Here is an 18,784-nt window from a genome sequence, read left to right as displayed (position 1 = left end):
CGCCTTGCATGGCTCCATGGCTGCTATTGGTGTGTGAGTGTGTGTCTGAATGGGTAAGTGTGAAGCACATTGTAAAGCGCTTTGGGAGGTCTTCATTGACTTGAAAAGTGTTGTATAAATACAGACCATTTACCATTTAGCATCTTGATTATCCTCAAAACGTTTGGAGGCTGACTCCCTATTGGTGTGTGAGTGTGTGCGAATGGGTAAGTGTGAAGCACATTGTAAAGCGCTTTGGGAGGTCTTCATTGACTTGAAAAGTGCTATATAAATGCAGTCCATTTACCATTTAGCATCTTGATTATCCTCAAAACATTTGGAGGCTGACTCCATATTGGTGTGTGTGTGTGTGCGAATGGGTAAGTGTGAAGCACATTGTAAAGCACTTTGGGAGGTCTTCATTGACTTAAAAAGTGCTATATAAATGCAGACCATTTACCATCTTGATTATCCTCAAAACGTTTGGAGGCTGACTCCCTAATGGTGTGTGTGTGTGTGCGAATGGGTAAGTGTGAAGCACATTGTAAAGCGCTTTGGGAGGTCTTATGGAATGGAAACCACTGACTGACAGGTGGTTTCATCGGATAAAGATTTTTTTTTTTTTTTTTTTTTGCTGGTATCTTGGCTACTCTGATAGCAAGTCGTCAAAGAGAAAACTGGGACATGATCCAAAATGAAGACGAAATGGCAACACGAGGGGAGAGTTAATGATAACAAAATATATATACTACAGATTTTTTTTATAGTGTTCATGATTATGTCTCCTGTGTGATATGTGATTCATGTTACATAGAACACCAGGTTATAATCATTATATTTCATGCTTGAAATAATGTGAAAAGTGTTTCTATTGTCTTTTTCAGCCATTTTTTCCTTCTTTTTTATCAATTGATTATCGAAGCTGTTGATTTCGAATTCATTCTGACCTCGTGTCTGAAAAAATTACAATTCCTATCCACAAAAATACGCTCGCCTCAAATTGTCCTAATATAAGAAATACATAGCATCGGAGCAAACTACAAGGCTGGACTTACTGAAGCTAAGGTAATACTAAACGATATTGTCTTCAACATGACTGGATGTCGGCTCATTTACAACTTTACTGCCCTCTAGTGGTGGGGAGCTTTTGATTTGTATGTATTTAAAGAGACTCATAACTTTTAATAGGGCAGAACGGCGGCGCAGTGGTTATCATGAGATCCAACCTTCCTGTGTAGAGTTTGCATGTTCTCCCTCTGCTTATGTGGGTTTACTCCGGGCACTCCACATTCCAAAAACATGCATGTCAGAGCCAGATTGTCCCTATGTGTGAATGAGTGAGTTGTCCGTCTCTGAGTGGCTGGCTACCTGTTCAGGGTGTCCCCTGCCCACAGATAGCTGGGATGGGCTCCAGCGCCCCCGCCACCCTACTGAGGATAAGTGGTGCAGATAACAGATAACTTTTAATAGGAATGGGCTAGAGACGTGCTTTTTTTCTTGACCTAGAAATTTACGGTGGGCCGGATTAAATGACCCAATCACGCAGATCCGGCCTGCGGGGTGTATCCTTGACAAGCCTGCTTAAAATAAATGTTCAATTATTTCTTAATTCTTTTTTAAATGGAGTCTATAGTTTATATATGTATATCCCACCGTGCAGATGTTTTGGCGCTCAACCGAGCCTATTTTAACCGTACTTCTAACAATTAAAACCTGGTAATAACATAGTTATAAGACCGTAAGAAGGTATTTTAGAACATTTTATCAAACGAATCAGTCACAAAAACAAAAAAGGATGGGATCCCTGATCTAAATTGTCCCACAATTTAAGTTATTTATAGAGCAATGACGTTGTAATTCAGTAAATATAAAATGCTTTTTCCCCCACAAAAATGTTAAAATTGTCCTCATTTGACAAGATGTCTAATAAAAATATGACATGTTGTTTTCAAGGAATGATTTAATAATAAGTTAAAGAGCTGTTTAATTGTATTTCCCTCCATTAAAAAAAATGGGAAAATATATCAACTTATCTATACAAATATTAATTTATAATTTGTTTGTAATCGGAAGATTGAAATACTATTGAAATACAATTGAAATGCTGCCTATTTCCAGTCAAAATCGTTTATCTGTTCATAATATAAATAGTTCTTTAATGGGCTTATTAATGAGTTATTTTAAAAGTAATTATTTTTTTAAAATCTGTAAATATTGAATGGATTGTCTCGTGTAAAACAAAATCTCGATAACTCAATTCTGGGGATAATTCTTTGTTTTTTACACATGATAATTACCACGAATACAATTTTAATATGGATAGTTTTATGCGTGTAAAAAATACCATTCATTATGAGATTTTGTATAATTGGCCGAAAGATTTTTTGACCAATGGCAGAAAATAATTCAACCCTGATTAATCAATAGATTATTCCATATTGAAATTATGGGGGGGAAAAAATCACCTATGATGCTAAGGTTTAGTAGTTTTTACAACAAAAATTCTCATTATGGGAAAGCGAACTTATGTGTTGACGAAAAGGAAGGCCTGGACACAATAACACAAAAACAGATGACCACAAAGACAAAACAGCAGGTGTTAAGGGAGAAAGAACAGAAACGACAACAAAGGAAACTGAAATCATAAAAAAACGAGACAATGAGTTGATAAAAAAAATGGAATTTATTTTAGTGTAAAGAAAAAGAGGACATATTTTTTCTTCTTCATCTAAGCGCGTGAGCAACACAGCTTAACGTGAATAAATAGAAGGGAGTGGCTGCCGAACAAAACAGTGCTGCTCTTGAAAGAAATACTGCTTCAATGATCAAATTGCGCCGATGTGTCCGCCATACAAACATGTAAACAAACAATAGGAACAGGGGGAACACTTGAACACAAATGATAACAATGGGAAATAACTTAAATTCAAATTAAATAGACAAAAAGTAAAAAAAACATTTCCCTGAGGGAATTTTCGCTTATTTTAAAGTAACTTCTACATCCTGCAAAGAGGCCACCAACTTCTTTAGAGTTTCACCCTGTTGCACCGCAGACTTTGATTAAGCGCTTTTCTTTTAATTTAAGCAAATCTAAGATACACGAGGCTAGCAATTGGAACTTTAAGAGATTAAGTAAGATTCTGCTTTATTTTTGGCGTCGAACATTCACAATATAGTGTTACTTTGGCTATCTGGTCCCAAGGAGCTGATGTAAATTGGAGATTTACAGTGGCTTGGAAAAACAGTTACCGCCATCGTGATTTCTGTCTGATTTTGTATATTTATCACTCACAAAGGTTTCACGTCATTGCAACAATTTTAATACTACAGAGAGACAAATATCAAAAACACTCATGGGAAGGCTACTCTTCACTGGAGCCCTACGGCCTTGGAAATACCTTTGAATGGCTCAAAAAAATAGAAGAAAATGAAGGCTCTGGAGTGGCCAAGACAAAGTCCAAATTTAAATCCAAATGGATTCCATTTTGCAAAGAAGAGTGGGCCCAAATTCCTCCAAAGCATCGTGTAAGACTTATTACCAAACGTTGGCCCAACTCGCTATACTTTTTCACAGAGGGCTCGGTAGATTTTATTTTTTGTGTGCCTTAAAAATACAATCCAGCATTTTGTATTTCCTTGGGTGGTTTCTGTGTGGTATTAAAATTGGTTTGATAATCTGAAACCTTTGCGAGTGATAAATATGCAAAAAGAAAAACACAAAATTCAGGAAGGGGGAAAATACTTTCCCACAACACTGTATATTAATAAGACGGCTATGCTTTAAAAGGCAGGATTTACACGATTTGATTTCACATAGCGGGTATTTGGCTGATTTCTTTGGTCCGACCTAGAGGATGTCTGCAAAAACGACACTAACCTACCTTTCTCCTTAGACTTAATTAATTTAACATTCAAGAATTTTCCATCTTTGGATGCAACCTTCCGTCTAAAGGATTGTCAATCTGGCTTCATAGAATAAAAACTCTTTCCACTTTTAAATGAAATCTTCAAAACATATTTGTGCAAATGTTGAAAGGCACTCAATGGCTTCACATGACTACTACAAACAAGTGTTTACATGGTAAAACCTAACAAACTAAATTGCATGCACAGCAATAAAGAACAATGAAATTTGACTTGAATATCAGATATCTTGCCCACTAGATTCAAAGGTGATGTTTAGTGTATAGCACGCTACTGACCCAGAAGCTTATGATCAGGGTTCACAGCAACATTGGGGCAGAAAACTCATTTGTATTCCACTTTTTGGTATCAAGTAAGAACAAAAACAAAATAAAATTGCACAGACACAGTAATAAAAAACTTCATATTGTCTTACAAATGAAGAACAAACTAAAAATGTAAGGAACTTTTACAAAAAGCAAAATAATGAAATAATAAAGCTTTGATTGGTGGACAGCCTACAGTGACGGCCAATGAGGGATAAGCTGGGAGGCCATGTGTGGAACTGGACTTAAATATCATCTTTCAAATTTCAATCTTGTCGATGTTTTTTTTTGTATACTGCTCGGTAAAAAACTAAACTGTATACAAGTCTATATATTTCTCTATGTAGTTACTATAATACCTTATCCATCCCATGCCAGTATTGCTTTAGTATTAAGTAGAGGTAAGAGCTTGAGCCGGAGCCGAAATTTAGGTTGATTAAGGAGATTTTGACATGGCGACACGCTCGCTGACATTTGTCAAAAACAACTCTTAAAATAGAAGTAAGATCTTAAACTCTGGCTTGATTGGGCCTAAATGTTGGGCTAAGTTCGGCCGGGCTTCTCTCTCGCTGACTTTACGTTAAATTATCAACCCATTATTGTTCTATGTTTTTCTTTTGTGTCCTATGAGTTGGATTCATTACCCCTCTCGCACAGCCCGCATTGCCGCACTTGCTCACATAAAAAAATTCGTGTTTGCTTCGGGCTCGGTCCCTTAAATAAAGTAATTGGTCGTCTCGGGCTTTAACACCCGCGGGCCTGGGTCAGGTCAGACTGGATTTCTTTAAGTGTGGTGGTTGATGAGATTGCGTAGCTTAATGAAGCCCCACCAATTTGTGCGCCTGACCATCAAAATATTTAAATCTAATTAAGGCTCAGTCCCCATTCACAGCAAATGTAAATTCTTCTTTGTCCTGATTAAAGACGCAATTCCTTTAAGATTTAAAATTGAAACTAGAAAAAAACCCGGCCCCTGAAGTATCTGACTAACGCCACCTTTTATCGTTCTCATCTCCACGGACGAATCTTCCCCCTGACAAACCTCCCTGATGATGTCCTCCTCAGACCGCACTCCCATCGAGTCTCATCGCGCAGAATCCTCTCCCGTTCCCGTCTACGCTGCCTCTCAGTCTCTCGCCTCACCCGCTCCCTATACCTGGCTTCCCTCACGTCGCGGGGGAGAAGGCGAGGCAACCTACTGGGCTGCCTCTTCTTGAAAAGGCCCGCCCGACATAACCACATGTGAAAGCCCACCGGAAGCTTTTGGACCAACTTTCCAGCCAGATTGAGCACCAGCGAGTTCGCCAGATCGGCAAAGACCCCTACTGGGCGCCGCAAAAATTGCTTCACCCAGAGGATGGCCTGCGCCGGGCGGGAAGGCCTCCGGCTGCGGGCTTGCTGATAAAAGGGGAGGCTCGTGAGGGGGACTGGTATTTTGGAGCACCTCACCCCCCAGTTGCGCCCCGCTTTGGGAAACATCTGGTAGAGGCTGCGTTCGGCCACGCCACCGAGCAGCGACTGGCAAACTGCGAAAAGGGGCCGCGGTAGGCGGAAGAGGACCCGCATGCAAAGCCGGTTGACTCTGTGAGGGGCGCGTTGGAGGAAGCGGCGGGCCGGCCGCACCACCAGAACCACCGCCAGGTAGAGTGACAGGAAAAGCGAAGGCGAGCTCAGGAAAGAGGCCGAGACTAAAATGATGGGGACGTAGTACATCCCCAGACTGAGCGAGAGCCCCAGGCCTGTAAGACCGCTGGCCCACTGGCTGAGAGACAGGTAGGACGAGAAGGACAGCGAGAAGCAGGAGCGCAGAAGGAGGTAGGAGAAGAAATGAGCCAGTAGGGCCAGCTCGGTAGAGAGGAGCAGGGACCCAAGCGAGGGCGGCGGTGGCGAGCGACGTAGGGACAAAAGAAAGACGCAAAGAAGGAGAAGCGTTACGTTACAGGGACGTACGGCGACCCACAAGGACAGCAGGAGGCACACCGCGTGGGAGAAGAGCCACGGGGCTGAGGATGGCGGCGGGGGAGGGACGCATTCGGGGGCAGCCTCGAGCTCTTCGGGGACGTCGGGGAAGTAGAACTCGGACAGTTCGTCCAACTCGAGGCGCCTCGATTCTCGAGGCAAGAACATGAGCTCCGAAGGGCAGCCATCAGCCACGCCTCTGCCTTCTCCCTCCTCCTCGTTTGCCCACCCAAACCCTTCAACCTCCCTTGCCTGTTCCCAACCTTCATGCTCATTGGATTCACCCTGGTCAACATCCTCTGCCTCGTTTTTGTTATTTTGCCAGCCCAGCCTCTTGTTTGGCTCAATGTCACCATTAAGTGCATAATGAGCGCTCTGTTCATCCTCTCTAGATTGATTCCCATTCTCCTCAGCTTCCCCCTTCCCCACCTCTTTCCAGCTGCTCTTTGGTTCCACAGCTTCATCGTGATAATATTCAGTTCCATTGTTCATGGCTTCTACAAGTATTTCTTTGGTCACATAAAGGTTTTCTAACGCATCAAAATTCTCTGCTGTCTCAACTTCTTCTCCCTCTCTTCTGTTTGACTCCGTGTCAGCATCATGTACATACTCAACCTCTTGTTCATCCACGTCTCTCCTCTCTAGCTTTTCTATCTGGACCTCCTCTGTGCTCTGTCCCTGGTTGTGCTCACTCACTTTGAGGCTCTTGGGCTGCTGCCGGACCTCCACGGCGTGCTTCTGCCGCAGCTCCTGCTCGCGCCGCTTGTTGTACTCCATCTGGTTGGTGAGCTCCGTCTGGTGCTGGGTTCGGATCAGCTCGGCTCGGGTGCGCTGCACCAAGCTCAGCTGGCGGAACTCCAGCTCCTGCGTGGACTCGTGGTGGCGCAGCAGCATGGCGCACTCCAGGTCCTTCAGTGTCTGCTTCTTGTTCAACTCCTGGTGGCAAACACAAAGATTACAAGCGCTAATAGAAAAGGGTTTAGCGTAAAGAAGAATCAGTTCAGATGTTGTTTTTTGTCTGTTTTTCAAACTGCCTCAAGTTTACCTCTCGGACGAGATCCTGCTCCAGGTTGTGGCGGGCCAGCAGCATTTTCCTCTTATACTGGCGACTCTGGAGCTCGTAATACTGCCTCTGCCTTCTCAAAAGGCCCGACTCCTCCTCCGCCTGGATCTGTTGCAGACACTCCTTCTGGTGCACGAGCCACTCCTGCTTCTCCCGTTTGGGTGTCGACTGGTTATCGTTCAGCTCCTTTGGCACCACAAGAGGGCAAAGACAAGGTCATACACCTGGCTGACCGCACATTTGGTAACAGTTATGTTGCTAAAAATCCATTTAGGTCATGCCCAAAACAAAGATTTGACTGAACCTCTTTAAGTTGCTCTTTGCGTTGTCGATACTGTCGTTTCTGCGACTCAAGCAGGCTCGTCAGCTCCTTCTTTTGCTGGCCGAGTATGTGCTGCTGGAACTTCTTTTCCTCAGTGAGAACTGCCTTGGTCTGAGGAAAACACATTTTATATAGCGAGTTCACTCGTAACATGTTTTCACAATCATCAAATTTCAGATACAACATCTCACCTCCTTGTCCATAATGGCCGAATGCTTTTTACACAACTTTTCACCTTCCATAGAGAAACTGTTTCTCTGGTTCTCGAGTTCCTTATCCAGTCTCAGCTGGTGTTCATCCATCTCTGCTTTCAACTTGTTTTCAAGACCCATCAATTGTTTCTGGTGCTGCCGACGCATTCGCTTGTACCTGCGCGGATTGGGTAGACTGTTTACTCTCAACTGTTTCAGGGGAATTTCCTTTCAACGAGGACTTTTACCCAGACATCTGCTCTCTCAGGGCCGATCCCTGCTCGTGTTCCTGGATCTGGCGGGTGACGAGGGAGGCCGTTCGGATAGTGGCGAAATGGTCACGCCCTCGACGGCGTCGCCCTCCTCCTCCGCCGCCCCCGCCGCCTCCTCCGGCTCCACCAGCGGATGAGGCATCTCGTTGCAAGTCTACCTCTGGCTGGTAGGGGTCGTCGTAAATGTTGTCATGGCTCTGCAGAGGACGACAACGGTGGATGCTGAAATCGTTGGGTTTCATTACAACCCCTAGCAAAAAGTATGGCATCCCCAGTCTTGGGCAAGTCCTCACTCAGACAGTTTATTCTGTAGAATAAAATCTGATAAAAAGCATGAAAAAATGATAACGTTTTTTTCAAAAGTGTAACTCCTTGGCATTCAGAAACACTAAAATAAATTAATAAAAAACCTTGTGGTGGTCAGTAAATGGTACTTTTATAGCACAGGGAAAAATATGGAATCACTCCATTCTGATGAAAAATATATGGAATCATGAAAAACAGACAAAGAAACAGCAATCAAAACATATCACTAGTATTCAGCTGCACCACCTTTGGCTTTAATGGCAGCTTGCATTCTCTGAGGCATGGACTTGATGAGTGACAAAAGGCATTCTTCATCAATCTGGTGCCAACTCTCTTTGATTGCAGTTGCCAGATCATCTTTGCAGGTCGGAAGCCTTGCTGGGGACAACTTTTTAGATTTTCCACTACAGGTTATGAATTGGGTTGAAAACTGGGCTATCTGCAGGCCATGACATTGACTGGATGCGTCTTTCTCCGAGGAATTCTCTGTGCTCTGTGGCATGATGCATTGTCTTCTTGAAAAATTAGTTCATCGTCCACAGACATTTTTTCAATTGAAAAAATAAGGTGTCCAAAATGTCAATGTCAACTTTTGCATTTATTGCATTTTTGTCCACAGCCATCTCCCCAGTGCCTTTGCCTGACACACAGCCCCATATCACTAAGGACTGCAGGAATTTTGATGTTTTCTTTAGGCAGTCCTCTTTGTAAATCTCACCGGAAGGCACCAAATAAAAGTTCCAGCATCATCACCTTGTCCAATGCAGATCTGTGACTAATCACTGAAGATAACCTTCATGCAGTCATCAACAGTCCATGATTGCATCTCCTTAACCTATTGCAGTCTCGTTATTTTCTGTTGAAGCGTCAAAGATGGTTTCCTTTTAGCTTTCCTATATTAAAATCGCCTTTCCTTTAGGCGATTTTGCACGGTTCTGTCATATACATTGACTACAACTTCCTCCCATTTCCCCTTCATTTGTTTTGTAGTTCATTTTCAGTTTTCAAGACATATGGCCTTTAGTTGTTTGTCTTGATGCCTATACGTCTTCCTTGGCCTACCAGTAGACTGGTGATTCCATACTTTTTGCAAGGGGTTGTAGTTTCCCGAGCAGTCGATCACCTTTCAATTAAAAATGCCCTTATTTAACACTAAAATGTAAAAAGTAATGAAACAAACTAAAACAACAAACATGCAAATAATTAAATAAAGAGTGAGTGAGACAATCTGGATTAGAGTCAGTTTTAAAACTGATTTCCCCCTGTTTTTGCTCGAAACATTTGCTCGGAAAATGTTGATCTACTAGTGATCACGAGACCCAAAAAGAAATCCGCAGGTTCGAGAGCGTTCTTCATTTGGGCCCTGCTGCTGTGGAATTCTCTGCCCCATTAAATCCAATCTGCAACCTCTGTGGAAGTGTAACAATCTAGGTTTAAAACACACTTATATTCAATAGCTTATGAATGATGTTGACCCTTAGGAAGCAGTCAACCAGACATTCTGTTATTACCTATATTTTATGTTGAAGATATCTGTGTAATGTCTGTACAGCCCTTTGAGACTACGTGTGATTAAGGCATGTTCAAATTAACAGTACTTGACTTGGACAGGTTAAATTAAGTTGCTATGACTCGTCTACATGTAGGTGGTGTAAACCTTCATCAAACTAGACTAATTTGCCAAAAGCTCAAACTCCAAAGTGAGACTCACAATTGAAGGGATCTCAAACATGATCGGAACTTATTAAAGGAAAATTGTTATACAGTAGGTTAACAATTACTTAAAACTAAAATCTAAACGTGGCTAGGACTAACCAGGGGCTTGTGCAGGACGGAGCTGTTGGAAGTGACGGTGTGCTCGCCCTCCTGCATCATGGCCATCTCACCGCTGTCATCTGAGCCGTCTGCAAGGCTGTTGACTGAGCTGCTTTGGGAGCTGGCACTGATGGACATGGATGGGAGTGAGTGGGAGCTTTCCATGCTGTTGACTGTGCCAGTGCGGAGCATATACTGCTCCACATCCTGAAAGGATATCGTCACATTATTTTGAGTATATATTAATGAAGAAAAATATTTCAGAATAGAATAGAATGGAAAACCCCGTCTGAGGAGACTATTCCTTGGATTTTGTCATTTCTATTTCGAGAGGGAGTAAACTGGTTTGAAAAAAAAAATAGCAGCAAAGCCTTTTGCTTGAAAAGGAAGCGTGCTATATTTCACAATATAGTTTGAGGGCTCAGCTACAAAAGCTGTTTGGAGCAAAGTAGCACAGTTCTTCAATGTGGTTAATATGGTTCCTCTTTTGACCAAGGTTTCCTCCCGTTTTTAAAAGCCAAGTGGTCCACCAATCATAGTCTACCTCTTCTTCGTCAGCCCCTTCGGGCGCAGGGCCGTTGTGTGCTTCGTGGAAGAGGATTTTCTTCATTTTCCTGTACTGAAGGTTGTCCAGCTCGCGGACAGCATCCTTAGTGCGCGCAATGAGGTCCATCACGCTGGTCATGGGACGCTCTCTGCATAGGAATTGATGCTGGAGGGGAAAAGAGGGTGAAAAAAAGAGAAAAACGTTAACAGAGTTTTTTTTTTTTAAATTAATCATTTTAAGCAAATTGTAAAATTATAAAATGGAAAATTTATTAGATTTATTGTCCAGGCCTACAATGAAATAGCCGTATGAGATTTGTTTGGATGTGCACCTTGAGCAGCACATCCGAGGTAGGCCTGTCCTGCGCAATCTTCTGCAAGCAGGAATCCACAAAATTGCGGAAATAGTCAGACCTACAAAACAAAGATGGCGTTAGAAGTAGTAAATCAAACATGATCATTTGGGCATACGTCACTCACCAGTGATTGGATTGCAACACGGGGCTTTCATTCTGTGCGATGTGGTACAAGGCACTCATAGCATTCATGTTGAATAGAGGAGGCTTCCTTTCGGCTGGATGGCGCCACAGCACAAACATTTTTTTTTTTAGATTCATTTAGTGTTCAAAGCAGATTTTGCACCTATATCTCACCTAGCTCTATGCAGGTTATCCCAAGTGACCACACATCCACCTTCCCATCGTATTGACCCTCATCCATGGCCAGTATCACCTCAGGCGCCATCCTGCAAGGAAGGACCAAAACAAATATTCAAAAACATCGTACCCCAAGACAGACCATCTGCGATTCATGACATCCTACCAGTAAGGTGTTCCCACAAAAGAATTGGCCGGGGCGACAATGGAGGCAGAACCAAAGTCCCCCAGCTTGACCTGACCTGGCTCGGTTAGCAAGATGTTTCCTGCTTTCACATCCCTGATTTTCAACAAAAGAAAAATATGACAGTTCAGCAAGACCATTTGGATGTCAGATAATTAATTCAATAAAATGTCCACAAAGTTGCATACCTATGAATCATGTTGTGAGAGTGAAGATAGACCAGTCCCTGCAGTGCACCATGGGTAATTGCAGCTATTTCCACTTCTTGGAGGGGCTTCTTGTGGACTTAAATGAAGAGATGTCACATGAGGTCAAGCGGTCAACCCTGATTGTGAAATCACCACAAATGACAAAACAATTTTCAGTCTTACCTTCCAAAAGGTCAGAAGCTGAACCCAAGCAGTACTCCATCACCAGCTGGCGGGGACACAATCAGGGTGAGTGGACAATACTATTTTCAGCTTGTAAAGAGCACCAGTAACAACTTTCCCACTTGACTATGATGGAGATTTTCCAACTTGACTTAAAAATGATTTGGACAGAGCAATCTTTCTCCAAACACTTACCCATGCTGTGTGCTCTCTCAAGTAGCAGCCGTGGTACTCGACTGTGTTGGGGTGCCGCAATTTCTGCAGGAACTTTACTTCCTTGATGATGTCTTGCCATTTCTGAAAATCGGACCAGAATAAAAATGAGGATGAGAAGCCCCGATTGACTTTTCAGAGTTATTGATGAGCATGACGTATACCTCGTTGGACTGCTTGCCACTATAGGACATCTTCTTGATGGCCACCACCTCATTGGTTCGGATGTCATGGGCCTAATATTCAAAAAGATATTTTCATAATTTTGACATTTTAACATTATTTTATACGCCCAGCAAGTCTAAGAAACTTGGAGCCATGTTTACCCCTTAGGGTTAGAATGAACTATCCACACTCGAGGTATTTTGATCACGCCTTTGCGGTGTGACACATTTGTCATTTGTTTGTTTGTTTGTTACTAACAACCACTCAAAATGTTCAGGGGGATCTTAGCTACAGTATGTGTACAAATATGCTTTTTAAAGCCCTCTGTATAAAGTTTTTATACGTTTTTCTTTTATAACTCATCAAAATACCAAATATGCAAAAATGCCTCCAAATTATCACAATAATTTTTATACGTCAATTTTTGTCTGAATAAAAATTTGGATATGACTTATGACCAGTCCACTCATTAAAATTATTGGGTTTTTTTTCCCTCTTTTTTTCAGCAGATTTGAATTCACTTATCTTTAGGTGTACAATCAAATAATCATTCAGAGATAAAAGTTGCTTTGTTACAATAAATCTGAAGATTATTTGAATTGATTTTTCTTCATTGTCCTAAAAATCAACCAAGCGAACATTGTTTGCAATGAGATTAGACATGGCACTCCAGGATAACCACGTAATAAAGACTTTAAAAAGAATAAGATGAATGAAAGAATGTCAGGATAAATAGACAATAGTATTTACAGTGCTTGGAGACCGACCAAAGTTGTAATAATAGTGTATTAAAATTTGGCAGCAACAAAATCCCCAAATAATACAGTTTTTGTGTGCTTGTTAAGGTTTGTGATGACCATAATAATTTGGGCTTTAGACTTATTTTGTCAAAATCAAAATCTTTATACCATCAAATTCGACTACAAGTCGCGACATTTTACCCAAGCTTTCAACCCTGCAACTTATGAAACGATGCGGCCAATTTATGCATTTATTCTAACAGCCGCCAGGAGCAACCGAGCAGTAAAGGTAAGAGGGAGACAAGGGAATATTTTTGTCGAGGAAGACGCAAGTTTAATGTAACTTCACACTTTGTGCATGGATAAAACTAGCATGAACAAACCCTCATCATGGAAAAGGTGTCAATCAAACGAGAAGGGCTAACTACCATATTTAGGAATAATTTTACGAGTCTGTTTATTTGTAAACAGAAATAATGTGTAAATAATGTGCAACATCCAACAAGCAGAAATGTTGAAGGCAGATTTTGTTATCTGTTGGCAATATCGTGTGTTTTGGAGTCTATATTTTACACGGTTGGATTCACTGGATTGTCCTTGATGTAACTAAACCATTTTCGCAGACATTCAAACCTAGATATAATAATTGCCTGTTAATTCTACTGCAAAACAGAAACCCAACTCACAAAGTACACAGCCCCAAAGCTTCCATGTCCAATCTCCCTGAGGTCGGTGAAGAGCTTCTCAGGATCCTCCCTGCAGAAGAGCTCAGCCACCTCCGGGTCCTTCAGGCTCCCGGCCCGCACACTTGACGGCATGACCAGCGCCTGGCCCGCAGAAGGAAAGACACGATTTATGACCTCAGTCAGGATTTTGCTACAGTAAGTACAACACTACCATACAACACCGTAAAATGTAATTAGCACTAAAGGTCAATATGTTGCACTGATATTTCAAAAATAAGGCACGAGATTTAATTTAATTGCCCTCGATTGTAAGCAAAGTCCATGGTACATTTATATGACTTCAAGTCACGTTTCTAACGATCCCTTAATGGCAGGAAATTAATTGACGGACGGGCAATTTTTTGACGCTCATGCTGTGCCATTAATGAGGAAGCCGCTTTTTTCCTTTAAAGCAGACCCATCAATTTTGCAACCAAGCTTAAAACAAGCACTTAGCTCGATTGTAACGGGAAGCTGTCGGTTTGAGGCAATGTCATAGCAGATATAAGTTGCACAGAATGCACACAGTCAAAAAAAAAGACAAACCAATAAAAGCAAGCGCCACAATGTGACCCATCCGTCTTATAGTCTGCTTTTCCTTATTACAGTTGAGCTGGAGCCAATCCAAGCCAATAGGGAAAACAATTGCTTGATGGGAAGATATCAGCAACACGCTCACACCTAGGACTGGGGTTCTTTTTTTTTTTTTTTTTTTTTTTAAATCTAGTAAGACGCCTGCATGCATATTAATTCTGTACAAAAAAAGGAAAATACACAGTCAGCAACAATTGTCCCTAATTGAACACCATATCAGGGCAGCAATTTATGTAGAAACAAACCAGAATAAAAAAAATTCCTGTACAGAGTAGAACAAATACATGACTGTAGAATATTGAGCAAATGTGACTTTTTAGGTGTGTATATCATATTAATGATAAATAATAAAAAACATGCATAATGAATGAAGATATCAAACTATTTTTTAACTTTTTTGTCAACGTTTTACGACATGGATGTATTACTGTCTTTTTATACTGTACATAGATTTTTTGGGTTGGAACTATACATAAAATAAATGTTACTTCTCATTTTAAATACGAAAATTTTAGAACTGATATCCACATTAACTTGGACACTGCAGAATAATTGTCATTGCTCCATTTGGGGAATATTTTTATTTCAAGTATTAGCTTTTCCTTTTTAATGTGTAGCATGCACTTGTCCTTTTGCGCTGGACCAATAGGGCCAGTGATGCTTCAATGGACAATGCTGTAAAAACTAATGCCAGCTGCAGTTGATCACAACGGAAGAAATGCAATGCCAGGGAAAGGCCACCAGAGAGCCACGTCAGCATCATTTTTAACCAGACCAGGGTAACAATTTCAAGCATTCACAGGCACTTCACCCAAAATGTAAGCACTTTTCAATCCTTGAAAACAAAACATGAAAAATTCAAGTATATTCAAGGATTTCAAGCACCCGTACGAATCCGGTCAGGTATCAGCACCGATACTTGGTCTCGATACTAAACCATCTCTATAAAAATAAAAAATAAGGATAATTTGACACTCGATAAAATTATATTTTCGTAAGAAGGGTCAGGCCACAAAATTGTGTCACGTTGTCCTATGAGAAGTTTACATTTTAAATTTCAGGGTACACTTTTTTCATGGCCAAATTTAAGCACTTTTAAAAGGACTTTCAAACCCAATTTTCCAGTACCACTTAAAGAAAAAAAACACTGTGAAGCATGTATATGTAAATATATCTTTGATTTACATACGCATTTATTTAATCCTGCGTGTGCATTTATCAAGACATGATTTTTAAATCTTGAGCACAAATATATTTGTTTTAAGACAAATCTATTTTCTAGGCTACAGGTGTCCAACAGGCAGCCCGCGGGCCAAATCGGGCCCGCTAAGGGGTTGAATCCGGCCCGCGAAACAACACTCAGAAAAGTGCAAGAGAAAAACAAGCTGCAGGTTGAAATATGTCAACTTGATGTTGCCAAAGCCAGGTGCCTCTCACAAAGACACTGTACTTGTATTTCTTTCTCTCTCTCTGTCTCGCTCTCTCTCTCTTCTCCTTTTCTCCCACTCTGTCTCTTTCACTCTCTGTGTCTCTCTTTTTCTCTTCCTTTGTCTCTTTCTCTCTCTGTCTTTTAACCTCTTTTGCCGCAACTTCCTTTTTTCTTCATACCTTTTCTTTTCTTTTTCGCTTTCTTTTCTCTTTTCTCTCCTTCTGTCTTTCTATTTCTCTTTGGATTGCTTTCTTCCTCTCCCTTTCTTTTACCCCTCTCTCACGACTTTTTATCTTTTGTTTCTCCCTCTCTCCCTCTCTCTCTTTTTCTTTCTTTGTCCCGCCCTCTCTCTTCTTTTCCCATCCTCTTTCTCTTATTTCTTTATCTCTCTTTTTCTTTCTCTTTAATCTACTAGTCCGACCCCCGACAGAATGTTTGTTCTATCGTGTGGCCCCCCGAGTTAAAATGAGTTTGACACCCCTGTTCTAGGCGGTGGGTAAAATTAGGGTTATATAGCTTTCATTTTCAGATACAGGATGCTCTTCCCATTACAATTTACTCCTGGTAAAAGCTCCATTCATTTTTTGCGTGATAATAATAAATGTCCATAACCGATACGTAATCCTTGCACTCATACACATTTCATAGTGCCCTGTTAAGGTGTAGCATGCACCTGTCCTCTTTAGCTGGACCTGTAGGGGGCGATGACGCTTCATGGACAATACTGTACAAACGTATGCCAACTGCAGTGGATCAAGAGGGAAGGAAAAATGCAATGACAAAGCCATCAGAGAGCCGCGTCAGCCTCATTTTTAACCAGACTTGTTTGAGAAACATGGTAACCATTCCAAGCATTTACAAACACCATGGGTTGGGTCGGGTTACTTTAACTGGATTACTTTCAATTACTTTTGGATGACTCCAATACCAAATATACTAATAAAAGACAAAAGAAACTAAATATGAATAAAATGACTACATTTTGTGCAGGCTTGGGGAGTAACGGAATACAGTGGAACCTCGGTTTTCGAACGCCTCTCAGTTCGAACAAATCGGTTCTCGACCAAAAATTGAGAAATTCTTGCTTCGCTTTTCGTTCAAAAAAATCGGAGTTCGAACGCCGGTACGCTAGGGTGCGATGCTGAGCGGCGTACGGGTGTAAATTGTGTAGATTGCCCCCACCCCTGGTGAAGAACTGTTATCACGTGCGTGCGCACTTCTTTTCGCTTTTAATATCGGTGAACGGAGTGTTTTAGCCCCTAATTATGCCCCCGAAGGTCGGTGCAAGCAGCAAAGTTGCTACAGGTGAAAAAAGAATAGTGCGCACAACTATTGCATTTACAGGGATCAGAATGGAGATTTTCATTTTCAGCTGAAATAGCCAGGGTCCAGGAATAAAGCAGGGCGGAGCCCCTCCACACCCATTTGAATTTTTACACGTTCTTGTTAGCGTAATCTTTCGTACGGAAGATTACGCTAACGCAACCGTACGATTAGCCTGGGTTAGCTTCATGTTTACGTTCATGGTAAACATTCAGGGTTTTGGAACGGATTAAAACGATTTTACATTACTTTTAATGGGAAAAACGATTTCGGTGATCAAACAAATCGGTTTTCGAACGGGGTTCTGGAACGGATTATGCTCGAGAACCGAGGTTCCACTGTACATGGAACGGCAAAAATGATGTTGGCAAGCTGTTTGGATTTAATTTAATTTGGTTTCCGTCGCATTTTATGTTCGTTTTGCCGGAGATCAAAGAAATCAAAGCCAGGAGAGAAAGCTTCGCGTGTTGTGAGTCATAATTTTATTCAAATTTAGTTTATATCATATTTGGGGGGGTGGATGGGGGGCAGTAGCTCAGGAGGTAGAGCGCTCGTCTTGGGATCAAAGGATCCCAGTTCGAATCCCGGCTCGTCCATGTCGAAGTGTCCTTGGGTAAGACACTGAACCCCTAATAAATAAATTGTTCATCCCCCTGCGGGGATGAATAAAGTATCTATCTATCTATCTAATACCCCCAATAAGCAGGTTAGCGCCTTACATGGCTGCAATTGGGAAATGTGAAGCACATTGTAAAGCGCTTTGGGAAATCATTGACTTGAAAAGCGCCATATAAATGCAGATCATTTCATTTCATTAGTTTCTTTTGTCTTTGATTAGCATATTTGGTATTAGGGTAATCCAAAAGTAATTGAAAGTAATCCAGTTAAAGTAACCCTACCCAACCCTGCAAACACCTCACCTAAAATTTCAAGCACTTCAATCCTTGAAAACACATTAAAAATCAAGCATTTTCAAGGATTTTAAAAACCCTTACGAACACTGTTAAACAGTCAGGTATCAGCAACGGTACGTGGTCTCGATTCTCACCCATTTCTGAAACCATATGGATAATTTAACACTCATTAAAAAGGGTCAAGTCAGGAAATTGAGTTGACATTTTAAAATTTGATGAATTTGTGACATTAGGGAAGTCTGGACATTAATGAGGAAATATGGAAGGATAGAAGCAATTTATAATAAATCTTACCGTGGCTTTTGGGATCCACTGTAGCTAGCCGGAGCTAGCTTACTGGCCTGGTTGGAAAAATATAGGTCTCACTCCCCCTTTTCCTCCTCCCCGGCGCCGCTGCAGTCTACTCAACGCGAGCAAACCGCATCCCGCCCGTCGACGCCGTTACTCAAACTCGCCGCCATCCCGACGGTGCCGGTGGGAGCGAATATTGCGGGCGGCATGAATGAAAGGCGGCCGGGCGAGTGACAGCTAGCTCGCCGTCTGTCAAGCTAGCCGAGCTAGCGGCGGGAAGAGCGGCCGCTATCACAATTGCACGCTAATTAGCGGCGGCGCTGTTTAAGGATGACGGCGTTATTCGGAGCCGAAAGATGTGTCCGCATGGTGGGGTGGTGTCAGGAATCCCTACCGGGGCACTGTCACCCCGCTTGGTGGATTTTTGTGCGGCCGTCGGGTTCTCCGCGTTTAACTCGACATTGGGTTTTGTTCGGTACTCCGTGATGGCGGATGAG

The 18,784-nt window shown here is 41.9% G+C and overlaps 1 protein-coding gene across 2 annotated transcripts in view; it reads right to left on the bottom strand.

Annotated features, from left to right (window-relative positions):
* taok2b (TAO kinase 2b) overlaps positions 1 to 18,784 on the bottom strand; it is a 30,126-nt gene extending 11,342 nt beyond the window's left edge. The window contains exons 1-17 of one of the 2 annotated variants that reach the window (XM_088322910.1): positions 18,291 to 18,784; positions 13,698 to 13,838; positions 12,271 to 12,342; positions 12,089 to 12,190; positions 11,894 to 11,939; positions 11,711 to 11,807; positions 11,505 to 11,618; positions 11,336 to 11,427; positions 11,163 to 11,256; positions 11,015 to 11,096; positions 10,681 to 10,848; positions 10,137 to 10,343; positions 7,992 to 8,212; positions 7,744 to 7,921; positions 7,535 to 7,663; positions 7,213 to 7,416; positions 6,864 to 7,103 (exon numbers count right to left, since the gene is read on the bottom strand). In XM_088322910.1, the coding sequence (XP_088179036.1) occupies positions 6,864 to 7,103; positions 7,213 to 7,416; positions 7,535 to 7,663; positions 7,744 to 7,921; positions 7,992 to 8,212; positions 10,137 to 10,343; positions 10,681 to 10,848; positions 11,015 to 11,096; positions 11,163 to 11,256; positions 11,336 to 11,427; positions 11,505 to 11,618; positions 11,711 to 11,807; positions 11,894 to 11,939; positions 12,089 to 12,190; positions 12,271 to 12,342; positions 13,698 to 13,829 (2,178 nt within the window). In that variant the 5' untranslated portion in view covers positions 13,830 to 13,838; positions 18,291 to 18,784. Of the gene's footprint in view, positions 1 to 4,213; positions 7,104 to 7,212; positions 7,417 to 7,534; positions 7,664 to 7,743; positions 7,922 to 7,991; positions 8,213 to 10,136; positions 10,344 to 10,680; positions 10,849 to 11,014; positions 11,097 to 11,162; positions 11,257 to 11,335; positions 11,428 to 11,504; positions 11,619 to 11,710; positions 11,808 to 11,893; positions 11,940 to 12,088; positions 12,191 to 12,270; positions 12,343 to 13,697; positions 13,839 to 18,290 lie in introns of those variants that run through there. The other variant, XM_088322909.1, reaches the window with a different exon arrangement.

This window comes from Urocampus carinirostris, chromosome 19, assembly GCF_059441175.1.
Source record: "Urocampus carinirostris isolate Australia breed hairy pipefish chromosome 19, RoL_Ucar_1.0, whole genome shotgun sequence".
Lineage (NCBI taxonomy): Eukaryota > Metazoa > Chordata > Actinopteri > Syngnathiformes > Syngnathidae > Urocampus > Urocampus carinirostris.
Note: the sequence above shows the minus strand (reverse complement) of the source record. Positions and strands in the feature narration are given on the sequence as shown.